Raw genomic sequence first — 11,664 nt, 5'->3', positions numbered from 1 at the left:
TCATGTTATTTCTATATACATTTAAACTTTTATTGTAATACTAAATTCAACCCGACATTTCAGAGCCTTACATGCAACCTTTATGTCATTTTCATTCTGGTAAATCCCATAAGCAGCTAATTTATACTGATGAGACCCATTTGACAGACTGTACGAGGTAAAGAGTACTCCTTGTGCAAGTTAAACAATACATAGTAAAAAAAAAAAAAAAAAAATCACACTGTGACCAGTGATTAGTGCAGCACATGTGTGCAAACATACTACTGAAATCGTCCCCGTATAGAAAACTTTACACACACATTTCCTAAATGTCTTTATTCTGGTTTCCAACATTTATAAAAACATATTAAAATAAGTATAAACATAGAATCATTTTTGTAGGCTTTGTAACTGTTGAGATTTGGCTTGTTGATTTGTTTTCTTTTGTGAAAGAGAAGAACCATTCCGCTTGGGCACTCATCAGGATTCAATACTACAAAACAAAATACATAGTATATTTAGAATGGCCTGTTTTCATTAACACATGGTACATGTTTTAAAGAAAGTACTAAAAAGACCCTGTCACCTAAAAAATTGCAGGTAAAAGCACAGAAAAATCAAGTATGTTAGAGATTCTGTATATAGCCCTGCAGAAGAGACAGAGTACAGTCCACATGTGTTTATCTGTTGCTTCTCTGCAAACAGGAACTTTATTCAGGAAAAAGACATAGAGCAGGGGTATTTAATTAAAATTCAATGAGGTCCAGTCCCTAAAATCTTCTGGCCGAGGTCCGAAAAAAATGTCCCCATTAGTGTTCCCCCTTACATCAGGTTCCTCCTCCCAGAGTAATTTATTACATTGAGTGCCACCATCACACTTTCCCCATAAATCAGTTGCCACCATTAGAGTACCCCCCTATATAAGGTGTTCCCATCAGAGCACCCCCTTAAGTAATGTGTTCCCATAAGAGTGCACCCATACATCAAGCATTTCCTTCAGAGTACCCCCTTACATCAGGCATTCCCATCAGAGTACCCCCTTACTTCAGGCATTCCCATCAGAGTGCCCCCTTACTTCAGGTTTCTGCATAAGAAGCCCCCTTACATTTGGTGTCTCCCATCAGAGTGCCCCCTTACATCAGGGATTCCCATCAGTGATCCCTTACATCAGGGATTCCCATCAAAGTACCCCCTTACATCAGGCATTCCCATCAGAGTGCCCCCTTACTTCAGGCATTCCTATCAGAGTGCCACCTTACTTCAGGTTTCTGCATCAGAAGCCCCCTTACATTTGGTGTCTCCCATCAGTGTGCCCCCTTACATCAGTTGTCCCCGTTAGAGCGCCCCATTATATAAGGTTCTCCCATCATGGTGACACCTTACATAGGGTGTGCTCATCAGTGTGCCCCCTTACATTAGGTGTCGCCATCAGAGTACAACTTTATATCCTGTATCCCCATCACATCAGGTGTGCCCATCAGAGTGCTCCTTTACATCAGTTGTCCCCATCAGAGTGCCCCTTTACATCAGGTATCTCCATCACATTGCCACCTTTTATCAGGTATTGCCGTCAGAGTGCCCCCTTACACTCAAAGTACCCCTTTCCATCATATTTCCCCATCAGAGTGCCCCTTTACATCATATTCCCCATCAGACTGCCCTTTTCCATCACATGTGCCCATCAGAGTGCCTTTCCACAGTATGTGCGCATATGTGCCCCCTTAACATAAAATGTGACCATCAGAGTGCCCCTTAACATAAAATAAGCAGCATGCTGATGGGCACATTTTATGTCAAGGGGCACTCTTATGGATACAATTGACGCTAAGGGGCAATCTGATGGGCACATTCTATGTTGTGGCCATCAGTGTGCTCCTTAACATTAAATGTGCCCATCCCCATTACACTTTAACATTAAATGTGTCCATCAAGGTCCCCCAGAGTAAAAACACCCTACCTTGAGGGCAGACAGGAGTGGGAGGCGGGAGCTTGCTGGGCTTGCTAAAGGGCCGGGGTGCACGCTTATGGACAGGCAGGGAGCTGGAGCTGGGAGAGACAGTGAGCTGCATGCGTGATGTCATCGGTTGCCGGGATGACCACCCTGCTGAGCAGCGGATCTGTCATTTTAGTCTGGCAGGCCGGGGGGGAGCGCGGTTCAGGCTGTACTCGGACCGTGGTCCGCCATTTAGTGACTGCTGACATAGAGTCATAGATGCAGCTATAAACTTATAAACACTACCATCTACAGGTTGAAGAATATATCTATACTGAATAGTGATACTGATGTACTAAAGTAGTTGTTACACAAAAATGCATGACCATTGTATTTCAACATTACAAATGCTTACTTACAACATTTTTCTATTCCATGATTTATTTATTATTGACCCGCAATATACTCATTCCAGAAAGTGTAATTTCCATAGTACAGTACACTCCCTCTTGCATATCATAACCCCCTTCTCTTCTGGGAGTGCCTAATTACTGTCTGTGCTGGCCCAGCTACTCTGTCCATTCCCACACCTCTCTATACAACCTTTTACGTAGGGAGAAGAGCAAAAAGGAATACCTGTGGGCCCCCTGCCCAGAACCTCCCCTCTACCTCCCCACACAGCACATACCAGGGTTGCCAACCATCATGATATTCAAAGAAATTTTGTATTCACAGACAGATGTAAAAATCACGAATTTTACAAACTGTCCATGAATTTACTGATAGTTGGCAACCCTGGCACATATACTGTGTAGCTGAAATCCAATCCCCTTATCTATTATTTTTTTTTATTCTAGCATGGCTTCCACATTGAAAATAAACAAATACCCCTCCACCCCCAAAAAAAAGTTGCGGATTAAGGAAGATTGTTCAAAGAAAGTTGGACAAATTACTTTTCGTTGAGGCAAATGCTAAAGCACTCTACTTAATGTGTAGGGAATTTGTGGCAGTTTTAAAAGACTACAATTGAAAAAGGCATTATATGCAAAAACACGCCAACAAATTTGCGCCTTATCAACCCACATGGAAGAAAAATATATTTGAAATATATTTTAAAAATATTCTTCCCAAATATACAGTGAAGGAAATAAGTATTTGATCCCCTACTGATTTTGAATGTTTGCCCACTCACAAAGAAATGATCAGTCTAGAAATCGAATGGTAGGTGTATTGTAACACTGAGAGACAGAATAGCAACAAAAAATTGAAAGAAATGCATGTCTAACAAATTATGTACTGGTTTGCATGGTCATGAGGGAAATAAGTATTTGATCCCATTCACAAAACATGACTTAGTACTTGGTGGCAAATCCCTTGTTGGCAATCACAGAGGTCAGATGTTTCCTGTAGTTGGCCACCAGGTTTGCACACATCTCAGGAGGGATTTTGGCCTACTCCTCTTGGCAGATCCTCTCCAAGTCATTAAGGTTTGGTGGCTGACATCTGGCAACTCGAACTTTCAGCTCCCTCCACAGATTTTCAATCGTAATAAGGTCTGGAGACTGGCTAGGCCACTCCAGGACCTTAATGTACTTCTTCTTGAGCCACTCCTTTGTTACCTTGGCCGTGTGTTTTGGGTCATTGTCATGCTGGAACACCCAACCATGACCCATTTTTAATGCCCTGGCTGAGGGAAGAAGGTTCTCACCCAAGATTTGACGGTACATTACCCCGTCCATCGTCCCTTTGATACGGTGCAGTTGTCCTGTCCCCTTAGCAGACACAGAGCTTTGAACAGACCATTAATCAAGATCGTAGACAACAGTGCTAGTGTGTGCATGGAACAGAGTGTGGTGGTGAAGTTTCTTGGGAACTAAGGCGTAGAACCCCCCGGATATCTATAGAAGACTTCAAGCACAGTACGGTGAGGGGATGCACAGCCGCAGTAAGACATTTGAATGTTGTAAACGTTTCAAAGATGGCCATACATTCGTCAGTGACGATTCCAGCCGTGGTGGTCCCCAGCCCACAGCAGCCATTTCTGTGAACATTCAGCATTTGAAATGCCTGATCCTGGACAATCGATGCATAAACTGTCATGAAATTGTACAAGAGACAAATCTTTCTGTAGGAACGGTGATGAACACAATGATGATGAAGTGAAACAAGCTAAAATAGGATGGTTCAGGCATACTGACAAATCTTTGTATGCCAAAGCTTTCCAGGCATTAGTTAAACTCTGGGATAAGTGTATAAATGTAGCAGGGGAGTATGTTGAAAAAAAAATGCAGTTTCCACTCCTTCAAATTTGTTCTTTTTTATTGTAAAGTCCTGATTTGACTTGAATGACCCTCGTATTTCACCGCCAATGTAATGGTTATGGCAGAGCAGAACTGCTTGCAGCTGGCCAGCTCAGTAATACGTTTGGAAGCTGCATTCCGTTAGATGACGATCTCATAGTAACTTCAGTGACCCTGACCTTATAGCACAGGAGTCCCCTAGACCAGTGATTCTCAACTTTATTTAGACCAGGGATCAGTAAATTCTTCCAAAACCTTTCATGCCCAAATAGTAAAAAAAAAAAAAAAAAGGATTCATACTCACACAATAAATGTATGGGTTTATAAAATATGTTTTGAAATGCTAGAATGCTCCAGATAGAGCTGTGTGGCACTGAAGGGGGGGTTGAAGGTTTTGCATCAGACTTGGTGGCCCTGTAGGGGATGAGGTTCAGGAGGGAGCTGCAATTATAGAGGATTGGCTCTCTGGAAGGGTTCGGGTCTTCAGAAGGGTGGGGGCTTTGTATGGGCAATGTAGGAACCTAAAGCTGTTGGTCTTCCTCCTCACCTCACCAGCCCTTACTGGCAATGAGACCAGTGTCCTGGCGCCATGTCAGTCTCATTGCCAGCTTTTCTGTTCAGGATGTTAAGCAGAGATGTCAGTAAATGTGCTTCTCACGTATACTTATCTCCTTCAGTTTGTGGATGAGTACTGAGCATAATCCCATGTTCAAGTTTAGGCCCTTGAAATTGCCACATTTGGTGTATATACTGTCATCAAGAGGCTTATTAACACCTGGTGACAGTACTTAAGCAAAAAAAAAAGCATAAAAACAAACACACATAAATATATTAATCCCTCCCTGTTCACACATAATGCACACGTCGCAAAAAAAACAAATTTAAAATGTAGCAATGTTTTTAAATTATTAATTCAATAAAATGCTTTGTATTTAATTGGAATTGTGTAAGGTATCTTGTGTTTGTGTGCACTAATGATACATTTATTTTATCTAAAAAAAAAAATGGATTTGATGAACATCTGCACAACTGTCACACAACCTTTAAAATCAGTAGCATCATCTTTTTATTCTATCTGTCCTGTGCTTTCAGAACATAAACATATATGGTTTGGGGAGAGTTTTACAAACTCTGAAAGCTGCAGGTTAAAAATGGTAAAAAAAAAGTGAAAATTAGCAAAAATAGTCTGGCAAACTGAGTTGTAAAATGGAGATCAAGGCCTGGAAACAGAAGGGTTAAAAATATCTCTCTTCTAGTTCAGATACAGATGGCAGTTATTCCATCATATAGTATTCACTCCCATACTAACTAATCTATATTTCTGTAATGTAGTCTTGGATGAGCACAGAGATAGTTCCAACACATAAATCAGATGCTTTTATTAGTAAATTGATTATACTGAAATAACTCAGCTACATCTGGCTGCAGATCTCCTTGGAAGATACTCGAAGCATTAAATCTCTGTAAGAGAATTGTCTATTGTGGAATGCCTGTCCACCGACGTATGATATAGTGCTGATGGTGCTGCCTGTAGTGGTGATGTTACAAGATATATATTATTTGTATTTTAGCTTTTCTAACTAAAGGTAAAAAAATATACCCTACACATTGCAAGTACTGGAGACACCATGTTCTTATTGGCATTTCTGTCTGGTCCAGAGACAGCAGCACAATGCTAATGGAAGGATGCTATACAGGATGCAATTGACTCTTCACCAGCCTGTGTTCCAGCAATCTTTATAGAATAATTGCTTAGCAACAGGGGTGCGCTCTAGATGGAAGGATTGATTCTGTCCTTAATGAATCCCATGGAGCTGGCAGGAGATTTGAAAATTGTCTGGAAATACAATGAGGGTGCCAGCCTCTCTCGTTGCTGTTTTCACAGGCACATAACAACTATAAAAAATATATCTTTTAAAAATTGGTGCATTTGTTTTTACTGAAACAAATAACAGTGCAAAGTGCATTAGGTCATAATGAAGGCTCCTCACAGGTATTAGAAAAATCCAGAATTACTCGTAGTGGTATTCTTGTTTCTATGACAGCCTACTGTGACTACTCCACACACCTAATCAGAAATTGAAACACACAGAGAACATCAAAAGCCCAAACCTTACCTCCTCAGTGCTTGGACATAACCTACTTATGGTACTGGGAAGGATACTGGCTCTCATGGAGGAATCAAGGAAACAAGATTATTAGTGAACCTAGCCATACACATAAAGATTTCCATGACGGATTCCTGCATCTAGTTGAACAGCATGGATGGAACAATATTCCCTGGTGGTTGATGTATTCAGACATCCACAACACCTGATTGAATGCAGTCACTGTTCATCCAACAATATTCCCCAGTCAAAGCTTATTGAGCCAGATGGTGAAGACAGGGCCTCCTCTATGACTGCCAACTGAGACCTAGCTATAAATCCTTCAGGGTGGATCTAAAGCAGATTTGTGTACTTTGTGCCCAAAGGACAAGTTCAGGTTCATCAAAAGATCCAACAGTTCTTGTTTGGTGAATAAACAGGTCAGGATGTAACCTCATACATCTGAGCAAGCGTTCTCCTGCAACTCACTAGCAGGGTTCTGACAAAAGTAAAAAGCAATAAATATTTTTCAACCTAATTAAACCTGAAGCCACTTCAATTTTAAAAAGGTGGAAGAAGTTTAGATTTATTTAATCCTCCAGAATTTTAGGATACAGGGCTCTAGTTGAGAGCTTTCTTTTATGACAATGGCGCTGATTTGCTAAAACTGGATAGTGCAAATTTAGTGCAGCTGTGCATAGTAGCCAATCAGCATCAAACTTTAGCTTGTCTCAGTTAGGCTTTGACAATAAAATCTGGAAGCTGATTGGTTTATCTGCACAGCTGCACCAAATTTTGCATGCTCTAGTTTTAGTAAATCAACCCCTGTGTTATGATTCCCCCCCAAATAAACACTATTTACATTTTTTTAGTATAGTCAGATAATTGCTCAAAGGGTAAACTTGGTCTGAGCTTTAATGACCAATTTAAGATAGCAAAGGGGAAAAAATGATATATTAGGATATAGACATTTTAATAACCAGTTCTCTTGAGTGGAATTTACTGGGACATGCTACCTGCCCTGCTGGCTGCACTTTAAGGGTGTTCTGTTTAAAGGCTAAGTCTTGAAAAATAATTCTTGGATGTTTACGAATGTAAGTTTCTGAAATCATAGCCAGAATGCCCTTCTTAATGTGGGCCACTCCGTTTTTCAAAGCATGCAGACACAGTGATAACTTTCATTAGCTGATAATGTTGTTACAGATATACAAACCCCAAAATGTTCTTATTGTCATCTTAAGCTATTTCCCTCGCTGCTAATGAAGTGTGTAGATTATGACTGACAGCCTGGCTTTTACTCGTCTTATTCTATGCACCAAGATGGTGACACTAGGGTTGCCACCTCATCCCTTTAAAACCGAACACATATTAATTACACAGGTTCTGAGGCTGATTAAGATGGCAATTAAACTCACTTATTGCCTTATCTGCATTAAATTAGCCTCAGAATCTATGTAATATGTGTGAGGTGGCAACCCTAGATGACACCAAGAAAAAATGCATTTCTTGGAATTAATGGCTGTTTAAAGGCTAATTAGCTGATATTTGGTGGCAGTTTTTTAAATATTGGAAAGAGGAAAGATTTGCATTAAAGGCCAAATGTTCTTAAGTAGTCATAGAAATGAGGGATGTCACAGGATTATAACATGGTAAATTGGAAGCAATTAAAAATAAAATGCTAACCTCTTCAGAAAATCCTCTTCCAAGTTCCCCCCATGGTCTGACACCACAGGTGGGAACTAGAAAAGAAAAAATATAGTATATCTGCAATGAAATGGGTGTAAGGGGAAATTTTGTGTTAATACAAGTATTCTGGCTAGCCTGCTGCAGTTTTTCAGAATCCCTGAAAAATTCTTAGAGGCTTTGCTAGAGGAAGAAATTCAAACCTAACATATGTATTTCTTATGTTTGAAATGGAAGTTCCTAGCTATAGGTCTGTTACCAAAGTATTTTTTTTTTTTATACCTGGCAAAATATTGTGGCTGCTTCAAAATCTTCAAGTATGCTGCGTTTGCTTCTACAAGAGCAGTACTGCGCCATCCAAGTACTCCTGAGTAAATATATTGAATACTAGATTCAACCCAGCTAGAGATATTTAACACACTAATTTTGAAGGCCTATTTCCATACTTTTCATGGCAAGTTGAAAAGCTGTGCTGCCATGCTGTTTTTTTTTTTAAAGTCCCACGGTGAACACACTCACAAAACTAGCACCCAGTTCAAAAAGAAGAGCACACAAAAGTGAAGCACACAAAAAAGTGCACAGGGTGTACGTCTGACCCTCCTCCGAAGAAAAAGGACCCTAGCCCTGATCCTGCGGGGCGCAAGGCTCCTGACAGGGACTAAGGCACTCACTAGGTCCACCAGAGCAAAACCAGGCTGACTCCTTTCTTTAGGAGGCCTGCCGAAGCAAGGCCACCCTGAGTACCAAGTGGGGCTCCCCTGAAGGGAGACCCCATGAGAGGAGGAGACCCTGACCAAAAGGCCATATCCCCCCCCCCGCCAAGACTTTCAGGGCAGGCCCAAGGATCTACACCCTACTAATCAGGAAAGTGAAAGTGCGTTCTGTGCTGTGCAAAGTGCAAGTGACAAACAAAAACATAAAAAAAAAGGGAAGTGGATAAGTGCATTTGTGCCATGTAATACTATGGTGGGCCATTCGGCCAGGAATAAAAAAAAATCCTCTGGTCCTGGCCAAAAGACCTCACCCTAGAGGCAGGTGCAGAAAAAAAGCGTGACTGGTGTAGTGACCAAGGTGCTTAAAACTCAGGCTGGGTTCACATTGATGCGTTCATGCTAACCGATGCGGGTGTGTATGTTAAGTTAACAACACCCCGAAATCGGTCCGCAAAACGCAGTCCGATGTGCAGTATGGGATCACATAGGTGTGAATACCCATGCGATCCGATTCTAGTGCGGACCCAAAAAAGGGTCCTTTGCCTTTTCGGTGTGGGTGTGGGTGCGGTGCGATTTGACCCATACATAATGTATCGCTCCAATCGCACCGCACACAAATCGCATGTGATTTGCACAGGAATGCGGTGCGGTTCAAGTGCGAATCACATGTGATGTAATGCACCATGTTAGTGTAAACCTAGCGTGAAAGTGAGCTCCCTCACCAAAAGAATTTCGGCACCCCTGGACTGCCACCTCACATACACCGCGGGATTCTTTCTCAGCCCGGACCTAGCTATAAAGTGTTAATGCAACCTAAACTGTAATGTAGACATGAAGTAATCCTGTATACATTACCTAGCTACACATATATGCAATGACAGAAGGTCGAGAGCTAATTAATGAGGTACTTAGTATGCACTGTTGATACAGCTTGAAGACATTATCTAAATACAAGAGGTTTAGACTAATAAATAAGCATTATGAGTCATATAAATACTATACATTTAACCGATTCATATACACTGAACTCCACATTATACAAAAGCTGTCACATATAATATGTGAACATTATGCATTAGGGTAAAACAAAATAAACTGCTCTAAATGGAGCTGCAGACATACTACGAAAGAACAGACTTTAGAGGCAGCCCAGGTGTTTGGCGGCCCCACAAAAGATAGCATCATATACACTGCAATGTATGTCAGTGGCATTATATAACCCACACTCAGGTAAAAAAAAAAAAAAAAAAGTAGTAGCATTCTAGCTTATGGACTACATTTTATGGACTAAGAATCCCTAACCACATGCCTTTTAAGGCTAAACACTGATTGAATATGAAGTCATGTTCAGTAAGTTGAGTTTTTCAGCGCACTACCGCGCATGCAAGCTGTAATTAGGGCACATTTGTATTATGTGCGCTCTGCTCGCACCATGCATGTGAGGTGATCTGCAGAAAAACACAGCTTGGCAAACATGGTGTTCCAAATCCACAAAAAATGCTAAACAAAAAAGAAACACAAAAAGGCAAGAGTGCAACCACCCTGCAAAAAAAAAAGACTTGCCTGCTGCATTGAACCAATTTCAATCAAAAAGTGTAGACACCAGTAGGACACACATACAGGCAGGTATTAACTGGAATCAATTAAAGAAAATCATATTAGATGGGAAATGAGGTGGACAGAAGAAACTATAAGGCTTAGTGTACACTTGCAGTTAGAGGACGGTAAAAATAGGAAGTTGAATTGCTTAGTTAGCACTCCCCTACTGCTTCTCCCTTTACAGTGCATCTAGAAAGTATTCACAGCGCTTAACTTTTGCCACATTTTGTTATGTTACAGCCTTATTCCAAACTGGATTAAATTCATTTTTTTTCCTCAACATTCTACAAACAATACCCCATAATGACAATGTGAAAGAAGTTTGTTTTTAAATCTTTGCAATTTATTAAAAATAAAAAACGAAAAAAAACCCACATGTACATAAGTATTCACAGCCTTTGCTCCATACTTTGTTGAAGCACCTTTAGCACCAATTACAGCCTCAAGATGCTACAAGCTTGGCACACCTATTTTTGGGCAATTTCTCCCATTCTTCATGCAATACCTCTCAAGCTCCATCAGGTTGGATGGGGAGCGTTGGTGCACAGCCATTTTCAGATCTCTCCAGAGATGTTCAATCTGGTTCAAGTCTGGGCTCTGGCTGGGCCACTCCAGGACATTCACAGAGTTATCCCGTAGCCACTCCTTTGTTATGTGGGCTGTGTGCTTAGGGTTGCTGTCCTGTTGAAAGATGAACCGTTTCCCCAGTCCCAGTTCCAGAGTGCTCTGGAACAGGTTTTCATCAAGGATGTCTCTGAACATTGCTGCATTCATCTTTCCTTTGATCCTGACTAGTCTCCCAGTTCCTGCCACTGAGAAACATCCCCACAGCATGATGCTGCACCACCATGCTTCACTGTAGAGATGGCCAGATGGCGAGCAGTGCCTGGTTTCCTTCAGACATGACGCTTGGCATTCAGGCCATAGAGTTCAATCTTTGTTTCATCAGACCAAAGAGTTTTGTTTCTCATGGTCTGAGAGTCCCTCAGGTGCCTTTTGGCAAACTCCAGGCTGGCTGCCATTTTCCTTTTACTGAGAAGTGGCTTCTGTCTGGACATTCTACCATACAGACCTGATTGGTGAAGTGCTGCAGAGATGGTTGTTCTTCTGGAAGGTTCTCCTCTCTCCACAGAGAAACGCTGGAGCTCTTTCAGAGTGGCCATCTAGTGCTTGGTTACCTCCCTGGGTAAGGCCCTTCTCCCTCGATTGGTCATTTTGGTCGGGTGGCCCGCTGTAAGGGACCGCCCGGCGGTACCACTAGCACTCCACTGGTCGGATGTTCCCAGCGCACGGAGTCTAAGCCCCAGGGTACTTGTTCACCAGGGCCCCTGATGGTGGGGATGGACTTGGAGTACCCCAGGACCAGGTCG

The 11,664-nt window shown here is 41.7% G+C and overlaps 1 protein-coding gene across 1 annotated transcript in view; it reads right to left on the bottom strand.

The window, feature by feature from the left end:
• Positions 1-300: 300 nt before the first annotated feature.
• The window catches only part of TMEM154 (transmembrane protein 154), a 62,391-nt gene continuing 51,027 nt past the window's right edge, over positions 301-11,664 (bottom strand). Inside the window, exon 6 of the mRNA XM_089670452.1 lies at positions 301-472. Coding sequence (XP_089526578.1) covers positions 460-472 — 13 coding nt within the window. The 3' untranslated portion in view covers positions 301-459. The remainder of the gene's footprint in view (positions 473-11,664) is intronic.

The sequence above is a fragment of the Staurois parvus genome, unplaced genomic scaffold, assembly GCF_062004578.1.
Source record: "Staurois parvus isolate SC_StPar_1 unplaced genomic scaffold, SC_StPar_1.0 ptg000090l, whole genome shotgun sequence".
In the NCBI taxonomy this organism is placed as follows: domain Eukaryota; kingdom Metazoa; phylum Chordata; class Amphibia; order Anura; family Ranidae; genus Staurois; species Staurois parvus.
The sequence above is the reverse complement of the archived record's forward strand: the minus strand, read 5'-3'. Positions and strand labels throughout refer to the sequence as shown.